Here is a 14,380-nt window from a genome sequence, read left to right as displayed (position 1 = left end):
ACTTTCTCGAGGGTTTTTATTAAGAAAGGATGCTGTATTTTGTCAAATGCTTTTTCTGCATCAATTGACAGGATCATATGGTTCTTTTCTTTTATTAATGTGATGTATCACATTGATTGATGTGAGAGTATTGAGGCAACCCTGAAGCCCAGAAATGAATCCCGCTTGATCATGGTGAATAATTCCTTTTATATGGTGTTGAATTCGATTTGCTAGTATCTTGTTGAGAATTTTTGCATCCGTATTCATCAGGGATATTGGCCTGTAGTTCTCTTTCTTTGCTGGATCTCTGTCTGGTTTGGGAATCAAAGTAATGCTGGCCTCATAGTATGAGTCTGGAAGCTTTCCTTCCCTTTCTATTTTTTGGAACAGCCTGAGAAGGATAGGTATTATCTCTGCTTTAAATGTCTGGTAGAATTCCCCAGGGAAGCCATCTGGTCCAGGACTTATTTGTTGGGAGATTTTTGACAACTGATTCCATTTCTTCACTGGTTATGCATCTGTTCAAATATTCTATTTCTTCCCTTTGAGTTTTGGAAGTGTGTGGCATTCAATGCAATAGCAATCAAAATTGCACCAGCATTCTTCTCAAAGCTAGAACAAGCGATCCTAAAATTTGTATGGAATTACAAAAGACGCCGAATAGCTAAAATATTATTAAATTTAAAAAGTTTTTAATGTTTATTTATTTTTGCAGAGAGAGAGACAGACAGAGCATGAGTGGGGGAGGGGCAGAGAGAGAGGGAGACACAGAATCTGAAACAGGCCCCAGGCTCTGAGCTGTCAGCACAGAGCCTGATGCTCTAACTCACAGACAGCGAGATCATGACCTGAGCCGAAGTCAGACCCTCAACCAACTGAGCCACACAGGTGCCCCACCAAAGTAATATTGAAGAAGAAAACCAAAGTGGGAGGCATCACAATCCCAGTCTTTAGCCTCTACTACAAAGCTGTAATCATCAAGACAGTATGGTGTTGGCACAAAAACAGACACATAGACCAATGGAATAGAATAGAGACCCCAGATTTGGACCCACAAATATATGGCCAACTAATCTTTGACAAAGCAGGAAAGAGTATCCAATGGAAAAAAGACAGACTCTCTAACAAATGGTGCTGGGAGAACTGGAGAGCAACATGCAGAAGAATGAAACTAGACCACTTTCTTACACCATTCACAAAAATAAACTCAAAATGGATGAAAGACCTGAATGTGAAACAGGAAACCATTAAAACCCTAGAGGAGAAAGCAGGAAAAAACCTCTTTGACTTCAGCCGCAGCAATTTCTTACTCGACGCATCTCCAAAGGCAAGGGAATTAAAAGCAAAAATGAACTATTGGGGCCTCATCAAGATAAAAAGTTTCTGCACTGCAAAGGAAACAATCAACAAAACTAAAAAGCAACTGACAGAATGGGAAAAGATATTTGCCAATGACATATCGGATAAAGGGCTAGTATCCAAAATCTATAAGGAACTCACCAAACTCCACACCTTAAAAACAAAAAATCCAGTGAAGAAATGGTCAGAAGACATGAATAGACACTTTTCTAAAGAAGACATCCAGATGGCCAACAGACACATGAAAAGAAGATCAACGTCACTCCTCATCAGGGAAATACAAATCAAAACCACACTGAGATAACACCTTACGCTGGTCAGAGTGGCTAAAATGAACAAATCAGGAGACTATAGATGTTGGCGAGGATGTGGAGAAACAGGAACCCTCTTCCACAGTTGGTGGGAATGCAAACTGGTACAGCTGCTCTGGAAAACAGTGTGGAGGTTCCTCAAAAAATTAAAAATAGATCTACCCTATGACCCAGCAATAGCACTGCTAGGAATTTACCCAAGGGATATAGGAGTGCTGATGCATAGGGGCACTTCTACCCCAATGTTTATAGCAGCACTTTCAACAATAGCCAAATTATGGGAAGAGCCCAAATGCCCATCAACTGACAAATGGATAAAGAAGATGTGGTTTATGTATACAATGGAATACTACTTGGCAATGAGAAAGAATGAAATCCGGCCATTTGCGGCAACATGGATGGAACTGGGGGGTATTATGCTAAGTGAAATAAGTCAGGCAGAGAAAGATAGATAACGTATGTTTTCACTCATATGTGGATCCTGAGAAACTTAACAGAAGAACATGGGGGGAGGGGGAGGGGGGGGAAATGTTACAGAGAGGGAAGGAGGCAAACCGTAAGAGACTCTTAAATACTGAGAACAAAGCGAGAGTTGATGGAGGGTGGGGGAGTGGGGGAAATGGGTGATGGGCATTGAGGAGGGCACCTGTTGGGATGAGCACTGGGTGTTGTATGGAAACCAATTTGACAATAAATTATATTTAATATATAAAAAAGAAAGTAGGGGTAGAAGGGACATACCTCAAGATCATAAAGGCCATATGCAAAAGACACACAACTAATATCATCCTCAATGAGGAAAAACTGAGAAATTTCCCACTATGAACTCCACCACGAAATATCAAGACACAGATGTCATGGGTATACTGTGCACACCAGCAGTCTCCTGTTCTGTCTCCATCTCTGCAAAATTCCCAGCCAGTGACCCCTTGGATGGCTGCCCAATATCCTTCTCACTGCTCTCCTTCCAGAACTCACCATATCCACCAGACTCCCTGTTCCCCAAGTACTTCAGTCTGTGCATTGCATCTGACAAAGTGTCCTCAACATTGTTTTCCAATTTTATATTCTGCTCTTCATCTGTGTCTTCTCAATGATGGTAAAAATAATTTGAGACTGTTCCATCTAGTCTTTTTTTTTAAGTTAAATTCAAGTTAATTAACATACAGTGCCATTTTGGTTTCAGGAGAGGAACCCAGTGATTCATCTCTTACATATGACACCCAGTGCTCATCCAAAAAGTGCCCTTCTTAATACCCATCACCCACTCAGCCCATTACCCCACCCACCTCCCCTCCAGCAACCTTCAGTTTGTTCTTGGTTTTTAACAATCTCATGGTTTGCCTCCCTCTGTTTTTATCTTGTTTTTCCTTCCCTTTTGCCATGTTCATCTGTTGTCTTTTTAAAATTTCACATGAGTGAAATTATTTGATATCTTTCTTTCTCGGACTGACATAATTCACTTTGCGTAATGCTCTCTAGTTCCATCCACATTGTGGCAAATGGCAAGATTTAATTTTTTTTGTTCCCTGAGTAGTATTCCATTGAGTACATCTTTATCCATTCTTCTGTCAGTGGATATTTGGACTCTTTCCATACTTTGGCTATTGTTGATAGTACTGCTAGAAACATTGGGGTACATGTGCCCCTTTGAATCAGCATTTTTGTATCCTTTGATTAAATACCTATTAATGCAATTGCTGGGTTGTAGGGTAGTTCTATTTTTAATTTTTTGAGGAACCTCTACACTGTTCTCCAGAGTGGCCACACTGGTTTGCATTCCCACCAGCAGTGCACCAGGGTTCCCTTTTCTCCACATCCTCTACAACATTTGTTATTTCCTGAGTTGTTAATTTTAGGCATTCAGACAGGTGTGAGATGGTATCTCATTGTCGTTTTGATTTGTATTTTCTTGATGATGAGTGATGTTGAGCATCTTTTAATGTGTCTGTTGGCCATCTGGATGTTTTCTTTGGAGAAGTGTCTATTCATGTCTTCTGCCCATTTCTTCACTGGAGTATTTGTTTTTTGGGTGTTGAGTTTGAGAAGTTCTTTACAGATTTTGGATATGAGCCATTTATCCAATATGTCATTTGAGAATTTCTTCTTCCATTCTGTCAGTTGCCTTTTAGTTTTGTTGATTGTTTGCTTTGCTTTGCTATGCAGAAGCTTTTTATATTGATGAGGTCCCAATAGTTCATTTTTGCTTTTATTTCCCTTGCCTCTGGAGAAATGTTCAATAAGAAGTGGCTGCATCCTAGGTCAAAGAAGTTGCTGTCTATTTTCTCCTGTAGAATTTTGATGGTTTCCTGTCTCACATTTAGGTCTTTCATCCATTTTCAATCTATTTTTGTGTATGGAGTAAGAAAGGGTCCAGGTTCATTCTTCTGTACGTCGCTGTCCAGTTGTCCTAACACCATTTGCTGAAGAAACTGTCTTTTTCCATTGGATATTCTTCCCTGCTTTGTCAAAATTAGTTGGCCATATACTTGTGGGTCCATTTCTGAGCTCTCCATTACATTTCATTGATCTATGTGTCTGTTTTTTTTGTGCCAGTACCATACTGTCTTGATGATTACAGCTTTGTAATACATCTTGAAGTCCAGAATTGTGATGCCTCCAGGTTTGGTTTTCTTTTTCAACATTCCTTTGGCCATTCAGTCTTTTCTGTTTCCACACAAATTTTAGAACTCTTTATTCTAGCTCTGTGAAGAATGCTGGTATTATTTTGACAGGGTTGCATTAAATGAGTAGATTGCTTTGGGCAGTATGAACATTTTAACAATATTTGTTCTTCCAATCCATGAACATGGAATAATTTTCTATTTCTTTGTTTCCTCTTCAATTTTTTCATAAGCTTTCTATAGTTAAGCAAACAGATCTTTTTATGTCTTTGCTTAGGTTCCTTTCTAGATATCTTAAGGGTTTTGGTGCAATTTCTAAATGGGATCAATTCCTTGATATCTCTTTTTGCTGCTTCATTATTGGTGTAAAGAAATGCAGCTGATTTCTGTAGATTGATTTTATATCCTGCACTTTGCAGATGACATGATAGTCTTCATGGAAAACCTGAAATTCTCCACCAAAAACAGCTAGAACTGATCTATAGGTTTTTACCTCCAACGTATTCACTAATGCATTTCTAAATTTATGTATCTTCTATAATATAATCTCTGTTATGGCTTCAAAACTTCAGTTTTCTTCTCTACTCTTTCAGATGTGTAACATGGATAACATAATGAGTTTCCTATATTCTTACTGTTCTATAGTCTCAGCTATGATAAATGACTTATAGAGAGTCTGACGTCCATTCATATTGTACACTCACCTCCACACACCTATTTCCAGAGACAGTTGCTCCCAGGGCTGTCTTGAAGCTGTAAGGGGTGGATAGTCATGGAAACCTTGTCCTGTGGCCTCCACTCTCCCAACATAGCATCTGATGAGGGAAATTTGGGCAGTGATGGCTCCCATGGGAGCCACACATTCACACATGCACTGACACCCATGTGGGGCTCCAACGGAAGGAAGCACTTTACACACAGACAGAGGGAACATGGCTCAGTGCTGACCTTGGGCTGGATCAGTGGGCAGAGACATGTCAGGTCTCACTCCACACATGGTGGAAGGTCATGAAGCTTCCACAGTCACCCAGAAAGCACATGCCCTTCCTGCCTGTGAACACCTGGCTGCCCCTCCTGGCCACACAGAGGCAGAAATCAAATTGGATGACCCCCAGCTGGATCCCAGGGACTGGTGGTCACTTGGCTTTAGCCTCTTTTTCTCTTGTGGTCCTGTCAATTCTAGAAACGTTTGTTTCCCCTTTCTTGCAGTTGACGGATGCCAGCTATGTCAGAAACACCATAAATAGCATTTCTCCACGTTAGAAGCAGATGGGTTCTCTAGAGAGGGTGTATCCCTGGTTCAACCTGACTGTGGGGCCCAACACCTGGTCCTCTCCTGTCCCAACCACACCTCTCTTATTCAGGTTGGGAAACTAACAATGATTGATTCTGCCATGTTCCGGGTACCCCTGACCCCACACCCATTGTGAGGAGTGGGGTTCAGGACAAAGTGCTACAGACCAGGTCCCTCTGCTAAGGTCACATGGGCAGCAGATGATGGAGTAATATTTACATTAGAATTAGCTTTGTCCCCCAGATCAGGGCACTCATCCATGCGTTGTCCCCTACATCTTGCATGCAGGGCCCCAGAATGGGAAGGAGGACTCTGCCCCAGACACAAGGGGCACTGAGAGACAGGAGGGACTCATGGGCGTGTTCCCAGGAAGTGGAGGTGGATGTTGACACAGGAAAATAGAGAAGTCCATGAAGGCTGTGACAGAAAGAAAGCCCACACTCTAAGGCCAGGAGAGGGCTGTGTTTCCTTCCCTATTTCCCTGTATTTCTCCTCTGTGTTCATTGCCATGGTGACCTTGACCTGAATCATGCAGAAATGCCACAGGCATGTCTGCACTGACATGAGGCCACAGAAGATCTAGAACCCTTGTCACCTACAGCATCTCCAGAGCCTGGGAACCCCATGTGTGGTGGCACCCCCAGGATGTGGTGAGAATGACGGAGAACCCATAGGGGAGTCTCTGGGAGGGAAGGACGTGCCCTGGTCTCCTCACCTAGACAGGGCATCTCAGGAAAACACGGGGTCCACTTACTGCACCTTCATGGACACCAGAGCCACCCCCTGGGGACAGGCTGTTCTCCTTCCTGTGGGGCTGCTGACGTGACAACCCCATGACCAGGCGGACCAGCCCCCAAGTGGCCACACCCTGTGCTTCTGTCTGTCCTGCGGGCACTGAGATCCCTCCATCTGCACAACCAGGGACAGAGGCAGGAGACACCATGACCCCCACCCTCACAGCCCTGCTTCTCCTCGGTGAGATCTCAGGAGGGGAGGGGATGCCCTAGTCTGGGAGGGACCTGTGTCACAGCCAGGCCCTGGGGTTTCAGAGACCCCAGGCACAGGAGGCTCATGGGGAGGAGGGGTTCTGCTCAGGATTTGGGGCCATCCTCTCACAGGAACTCTCTTCCAGGGCTGAGTGTGGGCCCCAGGACCCGAGGGCAGGCAGGTAAGTGTGTCCCTAGGGGTCCCTAGGAGCATGTCCCCTCCTCACTGGAGACAGGGGTCACCCACCAGGCAGCTGCAAATGGAGAACAGCAGTTCTGGGCGGATGGAGAGGGGACGTCTGGGGGATTGGGTCTGAGCTGAGAACTGGGGGTGGGGAAGGTCTTGTGATTTTGCCCTGTTTCCTTCCAGGGACCCTCCCCAAACCCACCATCTGGGCTGAGCCAGGCCTTGTGGTCCCCTGGGGGACACCTGTGACCATCTGCTGTCAGGGGACTCAGGAGTCCCAAGTGTTCCTTCTGGATGAAGAGGGAAGATTAGGGCTTCGGGATGTTCATTTCCCAAAGAAGCCTGGGAACACGGCCAAGTTCTCCATCACACACATGACAGATAGACATGCAGGACGGTATCACTGTTCCTATCGAAGCCCCGCTGGCTTGTCAGAGCGCAGTGACCCCCTGGAGCTGGTGGTGACAGGTGCGAGCCCCCTCAGGGTCCCCGCCCCAGGCTCTGCCTTCAGGGAGGGGTTCTGCTCCCAGAGCGTCTCCCTCTCACAGTCCAGCCCTGGGGGCATTGTGGGGGGTGGAATCTGAGCCCCATTTAACACGCCTCTCCTCCTCTCCTAGGATTCCATGGCAAACCCCATCTCTCAGCCCTGCCCAGCCCCGTCGTGACCTCAGGAGGGAAGGTGACCCTCCAGTGCACCTCATGGACGGGATTCCATAGGTTCGTCCTGATGAAGGAAGGAGAACCCAGACCCGCCTGGACCCTGGACTCCCAGCAACCCACCAGTGGACAGTTCCAGGCCCTGTTTCCTGTGGGCCCTGTGACCCCCAGTGCCAGGTGGACGTTCAGATGCCATGGCTATTTCAACAACACTCCCCAGTTGTGGTCATACCCCAGTGACCCCCTAGAACTTCTGGTCTCAGGTGAGGGAGTCTGATTTTTGTTGCATCCGTGTTTTGACCACCTAAGACAGGTTATGGAGGCTCTGCTCCCAGGGGAGCCCCAGATCAGGGGGTGGGGTGAGGGGGACACGGGATCTCACAGGTCAGAGACACAGAATGTGAGAGACACTGAGACCTGGGGGTCAGGACAGGAGAAGAGAGGTTTGGGGAGAATCTGCTCTTCAATCCACGACTGGTTGTCTCCCAGGCATGTCCAGGAAGCCTTCCCTCCTGACCCAGCAGAGCCCTGTCGTGACCCCTGGACAGAGGCTGACCCTCCAGTGTCGCTCTGACGTCGGCTATGACAGATTCGCTCTGTACAAGGAGGTGGCACGTGACCTTCCCCAGCACCTTAGCCGGCAGCCCCAGGCTGGGCTCTCGGGGGCCGACATCCCCCTAGGCCCAGTGAGCAGCTCCCACGGGGGCCGGTACACATGCTATGGTGGACACAACCTCTCCTCCGAGTGGTCGGCCCCCAGTGACCCCCTGGACATCCTGGTCACAGGTGAGGGGACACGGGTTCAGTCAGGGCCCCCGACTCTGCACAGGCCCTGCTGGGGGTGTCCCAGGTGTTGGTGGCTGGGGTCAGGGGTGTGGGGTCCCCAGGGAGGGAGACAGACAGACAGATGGGATGGGGAAGGGGAGAGACTCAGAGGACAGACAGACAGACTCAGTTCAGAACAAGGATGGACAGCCCCTCACCTGCCTTTCTCTCTCTAGGACAGCTCTCCTACACACCCTCCCTCTCAGTGCAGCCAGGACCCATGGTGGCCTCAGGAGAGAACGTGACCCTGCTGTGTCAGTTCTGGAGCTCTGTGAACACTTTCCTTCTGTCCAAGGAAGGGGCAGCCGACCCTCCCCTGCGTTTTAGATCAAAGTACCGAGCTGGGCATTACCAGGCCAAATTCTCCATGAATCCTGTGACCTCAGCCCAGGGGGGGACCTACAGGTGCTACGGCTCATATAGCAACTTCCCCTACCTGTTGTCACACCCCAGTGACGCCCTGGAGCTCCTGGTCTCAGGTGAGGGAGTCTGATTTTTGTTCCGTCTGTGTTTTGACCACCAGACAGGTTATGGAGGCTCTGCTCCCAGAGGAGCCCCAGATCAGAGGGTGGGGGGAGGAGACATGGGGATCTCACAGGTCAGAGAGACAGAATGTGAGAGATACTGAGACCTGGGGGCCAGGATAGGAGAAGAGACGTTTGGGGAGGATCTGCTCCTCAATCCACGACTGGTTGTCTCCCAAGTGTGTCCAGGAAGCCCTCCCTCCTGACCCAGCAGAGCCCTTTCTTGACCCCTGGACAGAGGCTGACCCTCCAGTGTCGCTCTGACGTCGGCTATGACAGATTCTCTCTGTACAAGGAGGTGGCACGTGACCTTCCCCAGCACCTTAGCCGGCAGCCCCAGGCTGGGCTCTCGGGGGCCGACTTCCTCCTGGGCCCAGTGAGTGGCTCCCACGGGGGCCGGTACACATGCTATGGTGGACACAACCTCTCCTCCGAGTGGTCGGCCCCCAGTGACCCCTGGACATCCTGGTCACAGGTGAGGGGACACGGGTTCAGTCAGGGCCCCTGACTCTGCACAGGCCCTGCTGGGGGTGTCCCAGGTGTTGGTGGCTGGGATCAGGGGTGTGGGGTCCCCAGGGAGGGAGAGAGACAGAGAGACAGGGGATGGGGAAGGGGAGAGACTCAGAGGACAGACAGACAGACTCAGTTCAGAGCAAGGATGGACAGCCCCTCACCTGCCTTCCTCTCTCCAGGACAGCTCCCCTCCACACCCTCCCTCTCAGTGCAGCCAGGACCCATGGTGGCCTCAGGGGAGAATGTGACCCTGCTGTGTCAGTCCTGGAGCTCTGTGGACACTTTCCTTCTGTCCAAGGAGGAGGCACCCGATCCCCCCCCTGCGTCTTAGATCAGAGTACCGAGATGGGCATTACCAGGCCAAATTCTCCATGAATCCTGTGACCTCAGCCCAGGGGGGGACCTACAGGTGCTACGGCTCATACAGCACCTCCCCCTACCTGTTGTCACACCCCAGTAACCCTGGAGCTCCAGGTCTCAGGTGAAGGGTCCCCAACCCTGTCCTTACTGACTCCATCAGCTCAGGGCCCAACCCTCAGGAAAACCTGACAGTGACAAATAAAGGGTTCAGGGGACTCCGTAGAGTAGGGTCCAGCCCAGGAGAGGTTGGAAAGAGCAGGGATCTCCACCCAGGCTCCCCCATCCTTCAGTCTCAGCAGAGATGAGAGGTAGGGTGTGGGTGAGGGGTGGGTGAAGGATCCTGAGTAGACAGAGGCCTCCTACTCTCTTCCTGATGCCTCCATACCAGAATCTGAACTGTGGTGTCAGGCCCCATGGACTCTCCCCTAGAGGGAAGTCTCTATACCTGTGGGCTCTGCTCTGCTGCCCCCTGTGCTTACCTGGGGGCCTCACTGCCACTGGGTGCACACCTGATACCAGGTTCAAAGCTTTTCAACCTTATTCGTGAAAATGGTGTCAATTCATAGCTTGTTTTAAGAATTGGTTAACTACTTTAATACCACAAAGTAAGTTGTCTGAATAATAGTTAAGTATGCCTAAGGGAGCTATTGGTTTGGGCATATTTTTATGTGCCGTTAACTCACTATGCACTCTCTGACTTCCCATTGCTGTTTTTTTTTTCCTAATTAATTTATTTATTGGGGCACCTGGGTGGCTGAATCAGTTGAGTGTCCAAATTCAGCACAGGTCATGATCTCGTGGTTCGTGGGTGTGAGCCCCACATTGGGCTCTGAGCTGATGGCTCAGAGCCTGGAACGTGCTCTGGATTCTGTCTCTCCCCCTCTCTCTGCCCCTCCCCTGCTTGCACTCTGTCTCTCCTTCTGTCTCAAAAATAAATAAACATTAAAAATATTTTTTAATTCAAGTTAGTTAACACACTACGTAGTATTGGCTCAGTAGCAGAACCCAGTGATGTATCACTTAAAATCATTCTCTATTTTTATCTTATTTTCCTTCCCTTCCCCTATGTTCATCTGTTGTCTGTCTTAAGTTTCACATGTGAGTGAAATTATATGATATTTGTTTTTCTCTGACTGACTTATTTAGCCTTAGCATAATACACTCTAGCTCCATCCACATTGTTGCAAATGGCAAGATTTTATTCTTTCCCATCACAGAGTAGTATTCCATGTGTGTGTGTGCGTGTGTGTGTGTGTGTGTGTATGTATGTATCCTACACACACACATACACACCACATCTTCTTTATCCATTCATCAGAAAATGGACATTGGGCTTTTTGCATAATTTGGCTATTGTTGATAGTGCTGCTATAAACCTTGGAGTGCATGTGCCCCTTTGAATCAACATTTTTCTATTCTTTGGATAACACCTACAATTACAATTTCTGGGTCTAACATACTTCTATTTTTAGTTTTTTGAGGACCCTCCATACTGTTTTCCAGAGTGGGTACAACAGTTTGCATTCCCACCAGCAGTGTAAAGGGTTCCCCCTTCTCCCCATCCTGGCCAACATCTGTTGTTTCCTGAGGTGTTAACATTAGCAATTCTGACAGGTGTGAGGTGGTTATCATTCTGGTTTTGATTTATATTTCTCTGAAATGAGAGATGTTGAGGATCTTTTCATGTGTCTGTTAGCCATCTGGATGTCTTCTTTGGAAAATTGCCTATTCATGGTTTCTGCCCATTTCTTCACTGGATTATTTGGTTTCGTGGGATTGAGTGTGATGCGTTCTTTATAGATTTTAGATACTATTCTTTATCTGATATATCATTTGAAAATACTTCTCCCAGTCCATTGGTTGCCTTTTAGTTTTGTTGACTGCTTCCTTCATTGTGCAGAAGCTTTTCATCTTGATGAGGTCCTTACAGTTCATTTTTGCTTTCGTTTCCCTTGCCTCCAGACATGTCTAGTAAGAAGTTGCTGTGGCGAAGGTCAAAGAGGCTACTTCCTGTGTTTTCCTCTGGGATTTTGATGGTTTCCTGTCTTATCTTTAGGTCTTTTATTCATTTTGAATTTATTTATCTGTATGGTGTAAGAAAGTGGTCCAGTTTCATTCTTCTGCATGTAGCTGTCCAGTTTTCCCAGCACCATTTGCTGAAAAGACTGTCTCTTTTGCATTGGATACTCTTTCCTATATTGTTGAAGATTAGTTGGCCATAAATGTGTCAGTCCATTACTGGGTTCAACTGATCTATGTGTCTGTTTCTGTGCCAGTACCATACTGTCTTGTTGATTATAGCTTTGTAGTACAACTAGAAGTCCAGAATTGTGATGCCTCCTGCTTTGGTTTCTTTTTCAACATTACTTTCAGTATTTGGGGTCTGTAATTTTTGTCTCTCTCTTTTTTTTTTTTTTTTTGCTATTTTGATTTTCATATTAAAATGAGGTAATAGCTTTTCATGATTTCCTTGTCTTTGTGTTCACTCGATATTATAATTCCACTGAACTTCTCTGTTCCTTGAAGTTGAAAACCATACATAGGGACTTCCTCAGTTTGACCCTGTGAGATAGTGGGAGCAAAGTTTGTCTTTGACAATGTAAGTAAAATGATTAGCTATCCTTACTGGAAACATCACCAGATTTCTAGAGTTTGTCCCAAAACACCAAGATGATGATGGAGCCTCCCATTATGGGCATGCCTCCCTGAATTGTCTCCATTCACCAAGCCTGAGACCAGGTGTTCCTGTCATCTTCCTGCCCCCAGGCCACAGTCATGACTGAAGTTCTGTTGAGGAACAGACAGACCACACCTCTCTGTCTCTCCCTTTCTCTAGACAGGAAGATCTATATATCCATACAAATACCCGTGATTATGTATTCATTTATCTATAATATTTCTGTTAATATAAATATATATGGTTATATATGTATATACAAATGATCTATGAATATATAACACATACATCTATATCTATATCTATATCTATATCTATATCTACATACATACAGATATTCATCTTCATGGCCATGCTCTTCATTCAATAGCTTTTCACAATAGGATCTCCCTGCCTAGACCCACACACAAGCAAGGAATAATGGTGTTTATGTGACCCAGTAAATGAACATCACCTTTAACAAATACATACTAATGTGTTTTGTATAGATGTGTGCACCTATCTATGTGTATATCTACCAACCAGTGTGGGCATTTCTAATTATATGAAAAATGAATTAATGAAAGCACACGAGGATGTAAAGTTCCAGGTACAGATTAAAATGCAGTTCCAGAAAGATGGGAGCTGGCTGAGATGGAGGGAAGGAGACCCTGCCCCGGAATATCCGGTCCCTCTGTGCTCCTAACCTTCAGGAGCCCCTGATACCAACCCCTCATCCATGGATGCTGGATCCTTGGCTGTTGAATAAATGGGAACTCTCAGCTGTGGGGACACGAGCACATGGGGGTTTGTATCCCAGACTGAACAGGGGACATATAAGGACACAATTATTTCTGTGTTGGGAGGATATTTTTCTCCCCAACCCTGAGCTCCTAGGGCACAGGTAGCATCTACTCCAGAGTGACTCATAAGCAAAGTCTGAATTCAAAGAAGACGTGGAGATGGAAGAAATCCAATGAGTATGCCAAAGGAAACCCCATTACTGCAGAGAAGGGGTTGTTCAGGAACTGTATAAAAACTATGTAATGAGGAAATGAGGGATATAGAACACAGAGTCAGAAGACAGGCTGGACAGTGGTCTCAGGCTCCTGAGCATCTGCCTCTATTTTCCCCACAGTAGCAGCTGACACCATCAGCCCACCCCAAAACAAGTCAGACCCCCACATTGGTGAGTAGAAGAAAATCTCAGTTTTGGGACTGGCATGGAGGGTAAAGTCCTATCAAGGGGAGGTGGGTGACTTTGGTGGGCATCCAGGATCCGGGGTGATTTGGCTCTCCCCTGACCTCTGTAACCTCTTGGTCCTCATTCCTAGCCTCCAACTCCAGAGATTACACGCTGGAGAATCTCATCCGCATGGGTGTGGCAGGCTTGGTCCTGGTGGTCCTCGGGATTCTGCTATTTCAGCCTCGACACAGCCACAGAAGAACCCCAGATGCAACCAGGAGACAAACACAATGAGAAAATGGAGGCAACCCACCATTCTGTGTGGCAGAGCTCTGGGAATGAACCTAATGGTCCAGGGGGTTCTGGAAGAAAATCTGCAGCTTTGCCGGCAGAACTGTCTGCTGAGAAACTGCCTGGGCTGTTGCCTGGCCAGGACTCTTCGTCCATGAACTGTGGTACTTTCCCTCCTGCCATTGATGGATTCCCTTCACTGCCACCCTATCTTTTTTCATCCCTGTGACAGGAGGGTACATCTCACACTGGTTTAGGTTCATACCTTCCTACAGTGTCATGTTCTGGTCCACTTTACTGGGATACATTTTCCTTTATTTTCAATTTTCACATTCCCTAATGTGTGCTGTCTACTTCCATTCCTTCAGCACCAACCAAAATATCTGTTTTAATAAGCGAGTAAGTGGGTGAAAATCAGATCCACTTTGTGACAGAGAAATCCAAAACCAATGCCTTAACTCCCTCTGGACTCATAAAGCTCTTTGCTCCTCATCCAATGATTCCTGGGGTATTTTCCAGAAATACCCGCAGTTGGACTGAGCACAGGGTTGTCTGAAGTGACAGCCTGGTGTTGTGCCGCTACACTGGTTCACGAAATAATCATTTTTTAGAAAGCTGCTTCCCA

At 46.7% G+C, this 14,380-nt stretch overlaps 1 protein-coding gene and 1 pseudogene across 5 annotated transcripts in view; both read left to right on the top strand.

Annotated features, from left to right (window-relative positions):
* LOC121023524 (leukocyte immunoglobulin-like receptor subfamily A member 6) overlaps window positions 1-14,380 on the top strand; it is a 25,833-nt gene extending 11,453 nt beyond the window's left edge. The window contains exons 1-9 of one of the 5 annotated variants that reach the window (XM_040465480.1): window positions 4,477-5,565; window positions 6,106-6,545; window positions 6,703-6,738; window positions 6,927-7,211; window positions 7,361-7,663; window positions 7,890-8,186; window positions 8,402-8,704; window positions 13,417-13,467; window positions 13,613-14,380. In XM_040465480.1, coding sequence (XP_040321414.1) covers window positions 6,404-6,545; window positions 6,703-6,738; window positions 6,927-7,211; window positions 7,361-7,663; window positions 7,890-8,186; window positions 8,402-8,704; window positions 13,417-13,467; window positions 13,613-13,758 — 1,563 coding nt within the window. In that variant the 5' untranslated portion in view covers window positions 4,477-5,565; window positions 6,106-6,403 and the 3' untranslated portion in view covers window positions 13,759-14,380. Of the gene's footprint in view, window positions 1-4,476; window positions 6,546-6,702; window positions 6,739-6,926; window positions 7,212-7,360; window positions 7,664-7,889; window positions 8,187-8,401; window positions 8,705-13,416; window positions 13,468-13,612 lie in introns of those variants that run through there. The other 4 variants (XM_040465481.1, XM_040465482.1, XM_040465483.1 and 1 more) reach the window with 4 other exon arrangements.
* Window positions 8,756-9,858, top strand: LOC121023365 (leukocyte immunoglobulin-like receptor subfamily A member 6; annotated as a pseudogene).

This window comes from Herpailurus yagouaroundi, unplaced genomic scaffold, assembly GCF_014898765.1.
Source record: "Herpailurus yagouaroundi ecotype Mexico unplaced genomic scaffold, PumYag 557, whole genome shotgun sequence".
In the NCBI taxonomy this organism is placed as follows: domain Eukaryota; kingdom Metazoa; phylum Chordata; class Mammalia; order Carnivora; family Felidae; genus Herpailurus; species Herpailurus yagouaroundi.
Note: the sequence above shows the minus strand (reverse complement) of the source record. Positions and strands in the feature narration are given on the sequence as shown.